The sequence below is a fragment of the Phocoena sinus genome, chromosome 13 (assembly GCF_008692025.1).
Source record: "Phocoena sinus isolate mPhoSin1 chromosome 13, mPhoSin1.pri, whole genome shotgun sequence".
NCBI classification, from domain to species: domain Eukaryota; kingdom Metazoa; phylum Chordata; class Mammalia; order Artiodactyla; family Phocoenidae; genus Phocoena; species Phocoena sinus.
In genome coordinates, this window is record NC_045775.1 from 52,071,853 (window position 1) to 52,090,090 (window position 18,238).

Consider the following 18,238-nt stretch of genomic DNA (forward strand, 5'->3'; position numbering starts at 1 on the left):
CAACAGTGAGAGGCCCGCGTACCGAAAAAAAAAAAAAAAAAGAATACAGAATTCTGTATAAGGAGACTCCTACTTTATTATATCCAAGAATCGTTTTTATTAGAATTTTACCTAAAGTTATGAAGCCACTGCTTTCAACCAAGTAGTCACATGGAATGATCCTAAAGAAGAGTAATAATGGGGCATTTTATTCCACAAGGAGAAGTACAGGGGAGTGTGACTACGCCTACATTTGGAGATTATCATATTTGAAAATCATTTTTTTTTTTTTTTTGAAAATCATTTTTAAAAAACTGATGAGGAAATAGATTTTAAGAGCAAAATGGCAGATTTAGTATTGCTGTAACTCTATCAAGAGATTTTTTCACTGGAGAAAAAATATTTCTAAGACACTCTGCATGAATTTTACATATCTACATCCCTAACCAAACTATTTTTAGCATCTTTCAATTATCAATTTAAGGCATTAAAAATACTATTCGTGTGGTGTTAAGATTAAATTTTACAGTTTTGCACAAATGGATCCCCTTTTTGTTGAAAAAGGATTCCAAGATGACATTTTTTAGAATGATTAATAAATATCTGATGTCATATAAGAGATTTATTAAAAGGTTTCTACACGGCAAGATAATAGGCTAAAAATTCTAGAAGACAGAGCACAGTCTGATTTAAAATATTCTTATGGAGAATTCCAATAGGGAAAACACCCACCTCCTGGGCTATGTTTTTAAATAGTCTCAATTCAATGTGAAAATATTTCCAGTAAAGGACAACTTTTTTTCCAGATGAAGAAGGAAGTTTAGAGAAGTCAGAATGGAGGTTATAGAAAAAATAAGCTGGAGAAAATATACAGCCTTAAAAAAACAAAAAGCATATGGTAGATTTGTTAATGGCCACAACTCTACCCATTCCTGGATGCAAGAAAAACAGAATGTACTTAAAAGTTTAAAATGAAACTTTACCTCTCCTCCTATCCAGAGATGGAGTCTACTTCACACCCCTTTGATCTGAGCTGCCCTTGTGAATTGCTTCAACCAACAGGGATGTGATAAAGTTCATACTGTGTGGTTTCAAAGGCTGGACCTTTATAAGAGGCCTTACAGCTTTCCAGTTTTGCCTTCCTGGATCAATGCTAAGACTACAATGTAAGGAAGATAGTCTACCCTAGTAGAGACGCCATGTAGAGAAAAATCCAAGGAGCTCTAAAGAGCAGCCAGCACTATCAGATGTGTGAATGAGACCATCTTGGACTTTCAAACCCATCCAACTCCCCAAATAAATGCAAGTGCCTAAGGCCATACAAAACCAGCAAAGAAATTGCCCAAGCAATACACAGAATCATGAGAAATAATTAATCACTGTTGTTTTAAGCCATTATTATAATACATTATCACATAACTGTTTCAATTCCTGCTATCTGTAGAAATAATGCCATTATGTAAATACCTAAGATGGGTTACTGATCTCCTGGAAAGGCTTGTATAAATATCACTAGTGGAGGAGGGAAGGAGGAAAAGAGGGAGGTGGGAGGGAGGGAGGGAGTGAGGGAGCGGAAAAATATCACTAGTGAAATAAGTAAAGCATCTTGACATACAAAAGAAAATACTATTATTTAAAACTAGTAATTACATATAATTTGTTAAGCATTTTTTCTTTACAAAAGGAATTCCAAATTCTGTTAACCTATGTTTCTAAGAATGAAATTCAAAACTCTATGTGCTTTTTCCTCAGTTATTACTTTTTGAAAGAGTCACAGTAAATACAGCACAGATCTACATCAGCAAAATGTCTATCACTGACAGTTTAATTTTATGAGTTCAATTTATAAATCTTTCCTTAATAGAACTATGCTGAGCAAATGTTCAACACAAGTTGCTACAGAAATGGTCTGAAGAAATCTGAAATAATTCTTATAACGACAGTGATTTTTATAATTTTTTCCATCAATAATGACTATCTTCATATTTATTCATAAGTGAGAAATTACCAACATAACCATGACTTGGTATTACTTAAAATTCACAATACCTATTTTTACATACCTCTATAGTAGGATGAGTATTATGTTTGTAAGCAGTATATAAGGGAAACTGAATTTGAAAAATTTTTGCCACACATAGTAACAGTTTTTCCTTCTCATCTGTACTCCATAAACTAAAAGGATCAGAGCTCTTTGAAGATTCCTCCTCAGTCAAAATACAAATTCTTGTAGAGTTTGATTTTTTTTCTATTGATTTTTGTCTTTCTGTACTTCCTTCATTACACTCTCTTTCTATATTCAGTGGTTCTTCCGCTTGATTACTCTCATCTTGCCACGTGGAATCTATGTTAATAGTAGTACAATGTTTACAAAGCTGGTCCCGGAGCACTTGAACTTGGGCAATCACTAAGTTAATAAGTGCACACACTACTTGGTTAAAAATCTCCAAATGCTTATATTCTTTGAAGCAGCATAGACATTGCCTATAAGAGAAAAAAAAGTTTTCAATAAATCAATGCTTCCTAGAGAGGCAACAATTATATCTTTCTAAAAAGTAATATAAAAAAACAAATACTAAAATATCTTTTGAATAATTTAATTTCCTCCTTCCCGGTAGAGTAGCACTACAATAACTTAAAAAGACAGCATCACACCAAAAACTGGTACTGGTAAAAAGTCACCATGTTAGGTCGACAGCCATCATCTTCAGTTTTATGTATGTATTTATCTGTCCCTCTAGACAAAGAACAAGAATTATGGCTATATCTTTGCTTCTCTAAGTACTAACTACTCAATACATGTTTAACAAATATCAGGAAACTGGCTATAATAAAATACCTTATTAGTAAACCCAGCTCATTATTTTACATAAGGGATTTTGTTGTCAACTAATAAAAAAGCTACATTTAAAAATAATTTGCTTGGGACTTCCCTGGCAGTCCAGTGGTTAAGACTCCACACTTCCACTGCAGGGGGCACGGGTTCGATCCCTGGTTGGGGAACTAAGATCCCGCATGCCATACCACGCGGAGCTGCTGATAATAATAATGCTGCTGATAATAATAATAATAATTTGCTTGAAGGCTACTTAGGAGGGATATTCCTATCCTATCTGACAGATCAAAAGTGTTTAAAGAACACACACACACACACTCTCTCTCTCTCTCTCACTCTCTCTCTCTCTCTCTCTTCAGCTCCAGTAAAAAAACAAAAATAAATAAAAATAAGAGTCAGTAATTACTACATACAAATCTAGTTCTCTTAGACATGTTCAGTTAGTAGCACAATGCCTGGTATATTGTGGATAATCAAAGGGGTCTGGTGAATCAATAAATAAATAATACACAGCACCAGGTTACAATGTATCCAACAACAGATGACAGTTAAGCAACTATCACTTAAAATTTGCACCTAGTTATATTATCGAAACAAATCAAAACTCTTATTGTACCAAATAGATCACCAACTTCCTGTATGACCATGTAAGAATAACTTCATTTCTCCAGGTGTGGCAAATTTGAAGTATGGCTACAAATTCTTTAATACTACTCTTCCCTTTAAAAGGTGAAGCCCAATTTTCCTCCCCTTGAATGTGGACCGGACTTAATGACTGGCTTCCAATGAATGGAATGTGGCAGAAATGACAGTGTATGACATCTGAGAGTAGGTTATAAAAGACATTACCACTTCTGCCTTGCTCTCTTTCGGATCACTCACTCTGGGAGAAGCCAGCTATCATGAAAAACACTCAAGGAGGCCATGGTAAGGGCCACATGAGAAAAAACTGAGTCCTCCCACTAACAACCAGCACCAACTTGCCAAACATGGAAGTGAGTCAACTTGGAAATAGATCCTCCAGTCCCACGTAAGGTCATCCAAAGATGACCATAACCTGGCCAAATCTTGACTACAACCTTATAAGAAATCCAAGCCAGAACCAACCAACTAAACCATTCCCAAACTCCTACCCATAAAATAATTGATGATAAATGTTTGTAATTGAGATAATAAACGTATCTCTGAGGATAACAAACGTTTATTGTTGTTTCAAACACTACTTTTGGAGTACCTTGTTACACAGAAATGCATAAATGATACATCAGGACTATTTTCTCCATGGCAAAATGAAAGGGATTTTATCTCTAAGGCCTCCTCCAGTTTTAAATTCTATAATACCGCAGTTTCTACAAGAAAAATAAACACATTACTCAACATTTTTCTGATGAGTAGCTTCTTCCTTTAAGTTTAGGAAAAACCAAGTTCAAAGTGAAGGATCATACATCTGACTATCTTTAGTGAAAATGAAATCTGAGTTTCCCCTCAAAAAACAACCTTGAGGGGCTTCCCTGGTGGCGCAGCGGTTGAGAGTACGCCTGCCGATGAAGGGGACGCGGGTTTGTACCCGGTCTGGGAAGATCCCACATGCCACGGAGAGGCTAGGCCTGTGAGCCATGGCCGCTGAGCCTGCGCATCTGGAGCCTGTGCTCCACAACGGGAGAGGCCACAACAGTGAGAGGCCCGCGTACGGCAAAAAAAAAAAAAAAAAAAAACAACCTTGAGGTCAGATTTTGGATTAGGAAAGCCAAAGAGCTAGTCAAATTTACTATAAAAGTGCAGTCAGGTATGGATCTAGAGATTATCATACTAAGTGAAGTAAGTAAGAAAAAGACAAATATCATATGATAATCACTTATATGTGGAATCTAAAAAAATGATACAAATGAACTTATTTACAAAAGACTCACAGACTTCGAAAACAAATTTATGGTTACCAAAGGGGAAAGGTGGGGGGAGGGATAAATTAAGAGTTTGGGATTAAAAATATATACACAACTATATATAAAATAGATAGGGACTTCCCTAGTGGTCCAGTGGTTAAGAATCCATCTTCCAATGTAGGGGACGTGGGTTTGATCCCTGGTCAGGGAACTGAGATCCCACATGCCTCAGGGCAACTAAGCCCACGCACCGCAGCTACTGAGCCTGCAAGCCACAACTAGAGAAGCCCATGCACCACAACAAAAGATCCCGCATGCTGCAACTAAGACCCAACACAGCCAAATAAATAAATAAATAAATAAAATCTTAAAAAAAAATCAACGAGGACCTACTGTATAGCACAGGGAACTCTACTCAATATTCTGTAACAACCTATATGGGAAAAGAATCTGAAAAAAGAAACACATACCATCATGAAATTTCTGAAGCCAAGGAGGGATAAGGATCCTAAAAGCTTTCAGGGAGAGTGAAAAGAGTGACAAGAAAAAGCTCAGGAATAAAAACAGCTCATACTTTCTCCTAAGTAATATTGGAAGATAAAATACAATGGAATAACACTTTCAAAATTCTGAGAGAAAATAATTTTCTATCTGCAATTCTGTATCCAACAAAAGTTATCAATAAAAGTAAGGGTAGAAGAGACATTCTTTTAGGCCGGAAAGGTCTAAAAACCATTTGTCTCCCATGTACCTTTTCTCAGAAAAGATATCATCCTAACAAAACAAAGAAGTAAACCAATAAAGATGGCATAGAATCCAGTGAACTGGATATCCAATATAATAGAAAAGCAAAAGAATTTCAAGGATGATCTGAAGAGCATATAGCTGTTTCAGTAACCCTACTGAGAAATCAATACAGATTGGAGTAGGAAGATAAAAGCCAAAGGAGATGGAGGGAAGGTAAGAAAATAACAGTTCACCTAATGATGTATAAAAATGTAAAAACTAGTACTAAGAAGGGCTGGAGAGTCTGGGAAAAAATTAGTGATCCACACCTAGAAAATTAATCAAATGAAGAACAAGACACTAAACTCTATGAAACAAAGAATGAAAACAAAAGAAAAACAACAATCTATATCTTGTAAAATATAAAATGAACCACAGAATCTTTTTTGGCTAATAACTGGGCATTATTTTTGTTTTTAGAACTACCTCAAGAACTGATGTAACTATATTGAGAGGACGGGGAAGGGTAAATGAGTGAAATCTATATATATCAGAAAAGGAAGTTCACAGATTATACCTAAAATTGACAGATAAAGCAACAGCAATATAATATTATTTCAGAACATAAAAGTTAGTATCAAAACCAACATCTCAAAAAGTTGAAAACAGAAATGGGGCTGGGGAGATAGGGGACAATGGACTTTTATATTATAGGCCTTTTCCTACCATTTTATTTATTTATTTTTTTTTTTTTTTGCGTTACGCGGGCCTCTCAATGCTGTGGCCTCTCCCGCCGCGGAGCACAGGCTCCGGACGCGCAGGCCCAGCGGCCATGGCTCACGGGCCCAGCCGCTCCGCGGCATGTGAGATCTTCCCGGACCGGGGCACGAACCCGCGTCCCCTGCATCGGCAGGCGGACTCTCAACCACTGCGCCACCAGGGAAGCCCCCATTTTATTTTTTAAACTCTGTACATACTGTATTTGTACACCAATATCATACATTACCTTTCACTATCTGAGCTTATCCTATTTTCTTCTCAGTCCTTCCAGTTATTACCCACCTGATAAGACCTTACTACCTAAGTAGAGTTATATGCTGCCTATCTGAGTGGAATACGCTTACATTTAAGAACACACAATGATAAAAATTTCTAAATGACTAACAAAATATGTAGCTTCAATTAATAAAAATACTAACATTCACGAGGAAGCTACATGTCAAAATTAAATTATTTTAACCTGGATTCCATAATTCCATCTAACAAATCTTCGAATGGATCTAACATTTTCCTGGTCTGGTACTGCTGAACACATGAAAGGACTGTTCATCTACAGTATCCAACCATAGCGAAAGTTTTTTTATTTATGAGCTAATTTCTGAAAAACACTACTTTGAATAGTGGTCAATATCAATATCCCACTGGTCAAATTTCTTAATTCCAAAATATAAAGTAGACCCTTAAAGAGTGGAGAACATACATTAATCTGTTCAAAAGCAATAGTGTCTAGAACTGTTATAAAAAATAGAAGTTCAATAAAACAATAAAAATAAGCAACAGCCTCAAACTTTAAGTACAAATGACAGGTGTGAAAGGTGAAATTTTTAGCCTGAAAATACAAAGATCTGACAGAACCTCCGCCTAGCTAGCACCCAGAATTATTTCAGGGGAGAAATCCTGAAAAAAAGGTAAAAAGTAGACAGGTAGAAGACACCGAGGAACCTTGAATGCCTACTGAGGCATCTGCAAGATATAAAACATAAGCCTGTTTTGTAATAGGCTTTAAACAAGTCAAACAAAAACCAGCAACAATTCCAACAAGAAGAATTTTGCCGTGTGGTATCAATGCCTTCATCATGCATGACATTCCTTTCAGAGCCATGTATGCTCTTTTGCAAATTTATATTCTTTCATTTATTCTCCTAATATTCTCTCCCCATTCTCTGGATTCATTTTCCTCCCATTTCATTTCAATTTTCCATTCCAATATTAATAAAATAAAATAATGATAATCTGTTAAAGTAATATACATAACTAACTCCCTGAATCTTACGAACAAAACAAAGAAGTGGCAGCTATATTACTGTGATGCAGCAATTATTAATAAAAATGATGACATAATATTTGATGACACAGAGAGACTGATCATAGTTCACATGAAAAAAAATCAGATTATAAAGCATACAAGATTTATAATCACATTTTTGTAAATTTTTTTTTTTTTTTTTTTTTTTTTTTATTTATTTTATTTTTGACTGCACTGGGTCTTCGTTGCTGCGCGCGGGGGCTACTCTTCGTTGCGGTGCATAGGTTTCTTATTGCCGTGGCTTCTCTTGTTGTGGAGCATGGGCTCTAGAGCACAGGCACAGTAGTTGTGGTGCACAGGCTTAGTTGCTCCACGGCATGTGGGATCTTCCCGGACCAGGGCTCGAACCCATGTCCCCTGCACTGGCGGGAGGATTCTTAACCACTGTGCCATCAGGGAAGTCCTTTTGTAAAGTTTTAAACTGTACTGTTCCCAATCTCATACCAAGGTTATACCAAAAAAAAGTTACCAGTTGTTACTCTGGGTGATGGCATTTTTTTTTTTTTAACTTTGATTTTCTGTATTTTCTAAAAGACTTTCACAATGAGTATATCATTTAAATAGAAGGAAAATTATAAAATATTAAAGCCTTTGAAATTTCTATAAATATTAAATTCTTAACATATTGTTTTTAAAGTGAACATTCTCCTTCAGCTATATTCTGGTCAACCAACATATTAGAAAAAATGATTCTTGATTATTGATAATCTTTTGAAAGTTAACACTTTTCTCCCAGAAAACCTACAGAGAACATTTTGTATGAGATGTCATGGATCTGATCCATTCGTGCACTAAGGTACATTTATGGACCTTCCATGGTCATGGGCCACCAAGTTAAGAATTTCTTTTGTAAATTAACTGTGCTTTATTAGTAGCTTTTTATCCCCTACAAGAACCACAACCTTAATCTGGACAACAATATTTTTTGATGCCCTAGAGAGAAACAGGATGGGGGGAGGGCAGAGCAGGGAAACAGGCAAAAAATTTTTACTCTAAAGCACTGTGATCCAACTGTGTATTTTATTGTCATTTCTCTCTTCTATCAGCATGAACAATTAAGAGTGTAACATTCTACTTTTTGGTACTTTTTACTATCAGCTAAAAACTGTTAATACTTACTAACGTGAATAGAATTATAAATATTACACACTATTTTCCAATTTGACTTTTCATGCCTTAGCTTATGTACCCTTCAATATATATTTCATTTTCTAAAATAAGTTTCAACAATTTTAATTAAAATAGGTATTTATTAAGTTCTTTTGTCAGACACCATGTTAGTATTTTGTTTCTTCACAACCTCATGAAGATAGTAGTAGCTTTATTATTACTCATTTCACAAATGAGGAGGTAAGAGCTTACAGAAGTTAACTAATTTGTCATAATCACCTAGTACACAAGTGATGAAGCAGGACTGGAAGCCACATCTATCTGGCTCCAAGGCCATACTACTCTTAATCACTATATTCTGGAACAGCATGATATAAACGCAGAGAGTCTCTACATCCGTTGATATTCTAATGAAGCCTACAAATTACTGCCTAAAACTGTACATATCAAAATTTCATTTATGGGCTTCTCTGGTGGCTCAGTGGTTAAGAATCTGCCTGCCAATGCAGGGGACATGGGTTCAAGCCCTGGTCTGGGAAGATCCTACATGCTGCCAAGCAACTAAGCCCGTGCACCACAACTACTGAGCCTGTGCTCTAGAACCCACGAGCCACAACTACTGAGCCCGCATGCCTAGAGCCCATGCTCTGCAACAAGAGAAGCCACCGCGATGAGAAGCCCATGCACGGCAACGAAAAGTAGCCCCCACTCACCACAACTAGAGAAAACCCGCGTGCAGCAACGAAGACCCAACACAGCCAAAAATAAATAAATAAAAAATAAAATAAAATACAACTGGGAATTCCCAAGTGGTCCAGTGGTTAGGACTCCGTGCTTTCACTGCAGGGGGCACGGGTTCCTACCCTGGTCAAGGAACTAAGATTCCACAAGCTGTGTGGCATGGCCAAAAACAAAAAATAAAAATGTAAAACAAAACACAACTGACAAAGTTACTCTTCAAAATACATAAAGATGCATACCTCTGTGTCCAGGAATTGATATAAGCAAATATTTTGAGAGTATGTTCCTTCCTGAGCTGCAGTCCATCACCACCTTCTATATCGGATACTGAAAGAAAATAGAAAAAGTGACTTTTAAGTTATGAACAAATAATGCCAAACCAATATTAAAGCCAATAGGGACTTCCCTGGTGGTCCAATGGTTAAGACTCCACGCTTCCACTGCAGGAGGCATGGGTTCAATCCCCGGCCAGGGAACTAAGATCCCCACGTGCCACACGGCATGGCCAAAAAAAAAAGTCAACACTTAAAAAAAAAGCTAGATTTACACATACAAATATTTCCAATAATTTTTTTTTTTTGCTTTCACTGAAGAAAATAAATCTTGGTTAATTATTGACCAATTCGATGCTAACTTTGTCTCAGAGAGCCTCAGGAATTAGAAACACTGAGTACTTCTAAAAGAAGGAATAGAAGTGGGGCTAAAAAATATTAAAGTCTTATTAAGAAGCAGTTAGACAAACCCTCATCACACACACGCACACACACACACACGATCTCTAAAAGACTATGTTTGCTCTCTGGAGACGTTGAACCAGAGAGAGCTGGGTTTTGCACAATCAGGTAGCTGAAAGCCAGGAGGTATCATACTGAAAACATTTAATCTCTCTGTACAGGCATTTCCTACTGTGTCATGTAAGCACTGCTAAGAAGCCTCATGTGATATAAAACCTTACAATAAAGAAAATGAGACTAACAATAAAACATTAGAAGCAGACTACTCAAAACCTATGAAACTTTATAACCAGAACACTGACAAAACCAATAACTAGTCTGATTTAAAATTTAAAAAAATACTAAGACAGTTAAATCTCTACTGGTATCTGCACTAACCAGTGTCAATCAATCTTCTGCAACTTTAACCCATGAGGTTCATGCTTCATCTTTTGATATGAAGGTGCCTGAGGGCATTCAATTCTAATAAAGGTCATTTCCAAAAAAAAATTAAACATCAAATATAACCACCCTCATAGCGCCATCATTTTAATGACTTGGCACCTACTTCCTTCTCCACACAGCTCTACAAAGTAGAAAACACAGGGGTCCCTGAAGGCAATAAACCAATCACTGTATGCACAAGAAGGCATTTTTGAGGAATGTCAGCTTTGTTACTGTTTTCTCATGTACCAGTAGGGTCCTCTCTTTAATCACAAGAAAGCTTGCATGAATCACTATAAAACATTAATGTGATGGGGGAAATCCCATATGAACCATTAAGATGCTCCATTATATTAATATCATCCCTCTATTTACCAACTGTGTATGTCTTAATTTTCGTTTTAAAAAAACCTCACCTTGTTCTAGATCAGACTATATACTCCATGTTGAGGCTTACAGCACTCTTCCCCTACTCAGCTCCAGAAATGCTTGAAGTCCAAGTAGGAGGTTGGAAGATTTCTCTCTGATAATACTGACTAGACCAAGGCGGGTAAAAAAATTCTCTTGGGCAGAGAGAGAAGGAAAAATCACAGGGCAAGAGTATATGCCAAACAAATAGGTAACAAGGTAAACAGCACCTGAGGCGGCCCTGGAAGCCAAAGACACTAATGCCCATCAGGGAGAAGATCCCAACAACAAAACCTAGCAACCATGACGAAGTAAGATATAGTGGGGGATAAGATAAGGTAACTACTAAAAGCAAGCTCTTGGCTTGTGTGATTTCATCAAGAAGAAGAGACCACAGTACACAGTAACAGTTTTCCTTCCCCGGCCTGAAAACACAGGGAACAGAGTGGTTGCAAAGATCATATCCTTCTCTAACACAAAACGCAAATGGCATACATTCTGGGAAACGCATACGTGTGGCGAGAAACACATACCCCAGCTGAGGCCCAACTGGCAACCTAACTGCTCACCAACATAAGCTTACTATTTCATTATATCTACCCCATAACCAGAAAGGGAAGGGAAGTACATCTTATCAGAGCCAGACAAAATAGATCTCTCCAGACAGCAAACATCATACTCAATAGTGAAAGACTGAAAGTTTCTACTCTATGATCGGGATCAAGACAAAGTAGCTGCTTTCACAACTTCTATTCAACACACTACTGGAAGTTCTAGTCAGAGCAATTAGGCAAGAAGAAGAAATTGGAAAGGAAGTACTAAAATTACCTCTATTCATGGGTGGCATGATTTTATATGTAGGAACTGCTATAGTCCACACAAACACACACATACAACTGTTAGAATAAATGATTTCAGTAAAGTGACAGGACACAAAGTCAACGTACAAAAATCCACTGCATTTCTATATACTAATAATGAACAATCTGAAAAGGAAATTAAGAACACAGGCATCAAAAAGAATAAAAAACTTAGGAATAAACTAAACCAGGGAGGCGAAAGACTTGAAAACTGACAACTACAAAAAGTTGCTGAAAGATATCAGGTACAATAGGAACAAATCTCATACTCATGGAACATTTAACATCGTTAAATGTCAATAATGTCCGAAGTGATCTATAGAGTCAATACAATCCCTACCAAAATCCCAATGTTTTTGCAGAAATGGAAAACTCTACCCTTAAACTTGTATGGAATTTCAAGGGACCCCAAATAACCAAAACAATCTTGAAAAACAAGAACAAAGTTGGAAGACTCATTTCATGATTTCAAAACTAAGTACACAAATAAAAACCACAATGAGATATCACTTCACACACCTTAGGATGGCTACTGTTAAAAAAAAAATCATAAAATAACAAGTATAGATGAGGATATGTAGAAACTGAAACCCTTGAGCACTGTTGGTGGAAATAATAATTGGTGCAATTACTATTGAAAAGAATACAGCAGTTCCTCAAAACATTTTAAAAAGAATTACCATATGATTCAGCAATCCCACTTTTGGGTATATATATGAAAAAAGAATTGAAAGCAGAACCTCAAAGAGATATCTGTACACCTATGTTCACAGCAGCATTATTCACAATCGGCAAGAGACATAAGTAACCCAAATGCACACAGAGAGATGAATAAACAAAAAGTGGTGTATACATAGAGAGGAATGTTATTCAGCCTTAAAAAGGAAGGAAATCCCGTCACATGCTACAAAATGAATGAACCTTGAGAACATCACGTTAAGTAAATAAGCCACAAAAAGTAAGTCACAAAAAGACAAAATACTGTATGATTCTACTTAAATGTAATATCTTGAGTAATCAAATCCATAGAAATAAAGTAGAATGGTGGTTGTCAGGGGGAGAGAGAAATGAGTTGTTTAATGGGTACAGAGTTTTAGTTTTCAAGATGAAAAAGTTCTGAAGATCTGTTGCATAACAATGTGAATATCCTTTTTAAAAAATATTTATTTATTCTGGCTGTGCTAGGTCTTAGTTGCAACACGCGGGATCTTCGTTGTGGCATGCATATGGGATCTAGTTGCCCGACCAGGGATTGAACCCGCGCCCCTGCATTGGGAGCACAGAGTCCTACCCACTGGACCACCAGGGAAGTCCCAACAATGTGAATATTCTTAACACTACTGAATTGTACACTTAAAAATGGTTAAGATGAGATAAACGAGGTCCTACTGTATAGTAGAGGGAACTGTATTCAGTATCTTGTAATAACCTATACTGAAAAAGAGTATGAAAAAGAATACATCTGTATAACTGAATCACTCTGTGTACACCAGGAACAACACTGTAAATGAACTATACTTCAAGTAATTTTAAAAGTTGGTGAAGATGAGAAAATCTGTTGTGTTTTTTACAATTTTAAGAATGTTTAATTAATTTTAAAAAAGGGAGATAGAGTACCCCACACTGCAGTTTAAAAGAAGCCACTGATCTTTACAAATCAAAGGTCCATTAAAGTCCACAGTATAATATTTATAAGCAAATAAAGGAAGTAGGGAGGAAGGCAAGTTCAAGAAATCTTTCCACCTATTTCCTATAGAAGAGGAACTGTAATTCCAACTCTAAAGGGCCAACCACCTGGACTGGGAAAAGAGCAAGGCGGAGGAATTGTCACATAGATCTAAAGAATACCAAATACAGCCCAAGAGAAGATTTCCAAGTGGAATTGGAAACATTAAGGCTGGGTAATACCTGGGTGCCAGAGATGCCATTCCCCAAAAGCAAGGAAAGGAAATTCAGTAACTGAAAGAAATGTACCCAACTGACACAATGCGTGAGGTAGAAGGGTGTAAATAGGGTGAAAAGTAAATGGTTCTTATCACTTAAATTTAAAAAGAAGAAAATGCTCATAAAAACTTCAAGATCAGAAATGAACAGTATGATAGTATGATGGCAAGCATCACCCCAAAAGGAAACATGAGAGGACAGGAGGCATAACCCAGGAATCTACTGAGAAACCATTAGTAGTCATGATCCGGATCTTACCCCAAGTAAAGGGTAAGTATTCTCATATACAATCTCACAACTCATCAGATGAAAAAATTCATGACCGCTCACCAAGCCAAAGGTGCTGAACACAACCTCATATAACTTCTTATCAGCAAAGTCCCAAAAGAACAGGAATTACAAGAACCTGGGCCCTATCCAGAACCCTGGCCAGCACCAAGGTTAGCCACTGAGACCCACCTAGGTGGGTAAAATGGCTAACGTAAGTACAAACAGCTCCAGGGGCCCAGTACTAGCCAGCACTCCTAGCCTGAGTTGTTCCTTGGGTATACAGAAATTACGAGACTAATGCTTGATTTTAAAACTTATTAATACACATTCACCAATCTTCTGACACAGGGCCTTATCTTAGGGTTTCAGTCCACTGACTAGAGTTCTGCATCGTATATTTCAAAAGAAACAAAAGCAGTGCATTGGCTATCATTTCCATTCCAGCATTCTATTACAGTAATTTAAACACTTACTCAAGTTGCAGAGCAATCTAAACACAGAACACTTTCTAGACTTTTTAAAAACTTCCCAATCTGTTTGAACAATACCTAGTTCAAGAGAACTTTTTTTAAACAACTCAGCATCAATTCTTTGCAACTTTTTTTTTTTTTAACCTAATAAGCAGGACATGGAAACACAATCTTGGAAAGGACTAAGGAAAGTTCCCTAAAAGAAATAACAACTAACTGAAAGACAGAAGTTAGTAAAAAGGGAAGCAAGAAGGACAGCAGGAAAGGAATAGGAAGGAGTGAGTGATGACAAAGAAGCCCACAGGGGATGGAATCCTAGTCAGAAGGATCATCATGTGCAAAAGAAGAATTAAGAGAGAGAAACATAGCGTACTAGATAACTGCTAAATAGGAGAATGGGAAAACAAAATAAAGCTGTTGAAGCAGCTAATATATCTAAGGCTTGATTCACTAAATTATGTAACAAGATGCTGTCAGAAAATTCTATCAACATTGATAAATCATGAATACTTTAAGACCTGTTGTCTTGAAAGTAAAATGTTAAATGATCTACTTGACCTAGAGTTACAAACACATTTAAAAGACTATTCAAAGGGACAATTAAATGAATATAAGCCAATTAAAGAAAGGTACTACATGGTTACGAACTTGGATGAACTACTGCCAGACAAATTTCACCTTTTAATACCGTAAGTATATTATTCTTTTGCATATATTAGAAATTTGTCATAGAAAGTTTTAGTAAAAGCTTCAAAGAAAAAAAAGACTACATAGAGTAACAATAATACAGATTCTGAGAGGCAGACTTCTGACTGAAAGAATAGAATAAAATCTTCAAAACATTAAAATGGCCAATCTAGAATTTTACACCCAAGTAAACCTCAACCTAGAATTTGATACCCAGGGTAGACCTCAAGAGGAAGGGTGAAATAAAACTTTGGACAAATGGATATGCTTATCATTGATAAGCCATGAATAGAAAATCAAATTTTAAAAAGATTACGAGGTTCCTCAAAAGAAAAAAAAAGAAAAAGGCAAAGAATCTAAGAGCAAGAAGAAAGAAAAATATGGTAAAGAAAGAAATAAATACATGGGTAAACCTAAATAAGCAAACTGACAAAATATTAACAAAATAAAATACTTATTACAGTTATTTCTCAACTTACAATGGAATTACATCCCGATAAACTCATTTTAAGTTGTGAAAATGCATTTATTACACCTAACCTACCAAACATCACAGCTTAGCCTAGCCTACCTTAAATACACTCAGAACACTTCCATCAGCCTACAGCTGGATAAAATCATCTAACACGAAGCCTATTTTATAGTAAAGTGTTGAATATCTAATGCAATTAATTAAATACTGTACTTAAAGGGAAAAACAGAATGGACCTATGGGTACAGAATGGCTAAGTGTATCAGCTGTTTACCCTCGTGACTGCAAAGTTGACTGAAAGCAAGGCTGACTGAGAGCTACAGCTTACTGTTGCTGTCCATCCTTAAGCCAAGAGTATCATACCCATATCGCTAGCCCAGGAAAAGACCAAAATTCAAAGTACAGTTTCCAGTGCATGTATATCACTTTCTCACCATCAGAAAGTTGAAAAGTTGTAAGCCAAACCGTCATAAGTCAGGTGCTGTCTGTAGTCTGGGAGTCTTTAAAGCCAACTGAAACACTAGATAACAGCATAGAAGATGGCAGAAACAAAGACTGGCATTCTTAAAGTGTTCTAAATTGATACGTCTGAGCATATAAAAAGTTCAATTACAGATAAAAACAACGAAAAAGCAAACTTCAAAGGAACTACAAGCCAGGAAAAGTCTTTACGAAAGAGTAATTTCTGAGTTCAAAAAACAGATTGGAAAAGAAAAACTGAAGAAAAAAGGGATTAAAAAAAGAAAAAATGATACTCATGGGGTTCAAACATACCACTGAAACACCATTATTTTTCTTACCAGGTTTGCAAAGAGTTTAAATAATACCTAGTCTTGATAAACTCAAGAGAAAACAAGTGCTTTCATACATCAGTAAAAACAATTTGACAATATTTATCAAAATCAAAAATTCACTGGGCTTCCCTGGTGGCACAGTGGTTAAGAATCCGCCTGCCAATGCAAGGGACATGGGTTCGAGCCCTGGTCCAGGAAGATCCAACATGCCGTGGAGCAACTAAGCCCGTGCGTCACAACTACTGAGCCTGCACTCTAGAGCCCACGAGCCACAATTACTGAGCCTGTGTGCCACAACCACTGAAGCCCATGCACCTAGAGCCCGTGCCCCACAACAAGAAAAGCCACCGCAATGCAAAGCCCACGCACAGCAATGAAGAGTAGCCCCCGCTCGCCGCAACTAGAGAAAGCCTGGGTGCAGCAACGAAGACCCAACATAGTCAAAAACAAACAAATAAATAAATAAATAAAAGAATGCACTGATAACTCTAATTATTTTAAGCATCATTTTCTACACATTTTTTCTCATCCAAAATAACACTCATTGATATTCAACTTAGCATTGTTCTTAATACCAGAAGACTGGAAATAACCTAAATGCCTATCAATAGAAAACAAGTTAAATTCATCCTGACAATGGAAAACTATGCATCAGAAAAAAAAAAGTGGAGGGAAATGCTCTTTATAAACTAATATGAAATAACCCCCCAAAAGTTAGGTGAATAAAGGCAAAAACATTATTTTTAATTACATAATTTTATAATGATCCTCAAAAAAAGGACCAATTACCAATCAAATGTTAAAATTTTAAAGAACTCACTGTTTGAAAACTGGTAAATAAAGGGGGAAAATGAGACAGTTACCCTGCCTTCCTGTACTAATGGTAATTCAAAGTAACTAAATGGGTAATAAAAGGAAGTTTCTCCTTATAGCAACAGGCCAGCTGATGGAGAAAAATGATAGGATTAGAATATTACCATTTTGCAACTACAAATGAAATAAAAGATCTAGGCAATGGTTGCTGGCATTACAAAAAAAGCAACAACATGACATTCTTTGCCCTCTGATGGAAGAATACAACACATTCTATAAAAGTCTTGCCAAGAAATTTAATCGAAATCTGATCAAGCCTCTAAATCTAATAATCAAATTACAGAAATAGAGGAGACAGAAAAACATGTTCAATAATCCCACAAGGATACAATAAGCAACATCCAAAACAAAAAACCTTTATGGGCTAAATAATCCATGGAATCAGTAGTTTCTTCAACAGATAAATAGCAACAACAAAAAAGGATAAGAATTATGTATTTTAAAAAAAAACAACACATGTCAGTGACTATAAACAGCAGGGCAGCCAGAATCTATAAAATTAGTCCAGGCAGATAACCAACCAAGCAAAACAAAACAAACAAAAACAAAAAGCAAAATAAACAAAACAAATTATTCAAGCAGCCTCAAACTAGAAACAAATCACCTGTCCAAAGAGTGGACTGATTTAAAAAAAATTATAGTTTTCTATTCAACTGTAAAAAGCAGCAGACTTCTAATACGCTAATAAGCAACACAGATAACTTATAGTGATATACTAAATGAAAAAAATGTCAGATACACATAGCACATAAAGTTTATTTCCATTTTAATAAAGTTATACAAAAAAAAAAAATCTAAGCTTTGGTCATATAAAGTACATCAGCAGAGAGCGATGTCATCAAAATAACAAAATGTAAGTTTTCTACCATCTTCCTCCCAAAGAACACTGATGCTGACAATCACCATGGACAATAGTGCCTTTGTGGAAGTCTGGGAGTACAG

General features: G+C 36.3%; 1 protein-coding gene across 5 annotated transcripts in view; it reads right to left on the reverse strand.

Moving 5' to 3' along the window:
* Positions 1-18,238, reverse strand: part of USP34 (ubiquitin specific peptidase 34) — a 234,585-nt gene that overhangs the window by 184,871 nt on the left and 31,476 nt on the right. For all 5 annotated transcript variants that reach the window (XM_032653399.1, XM_032653400.1, XM_032653401.1 and 2 more), the window contains exons 2-3: positions 9,601-9,688; positions 2,043-2,463 (exon numbers count right to left, since the gene is read on the reverse strand). In XM_032653399.1, coding sequence (XP_032509290.1) covers positions 2,043-2,463; positions 9,601-9,688 — 509 coding nt within the window. The remainder of the gene's footprint in view (positions 1-2,042; positions 2,464-9,600; positions 9,689-18,238) is intronic.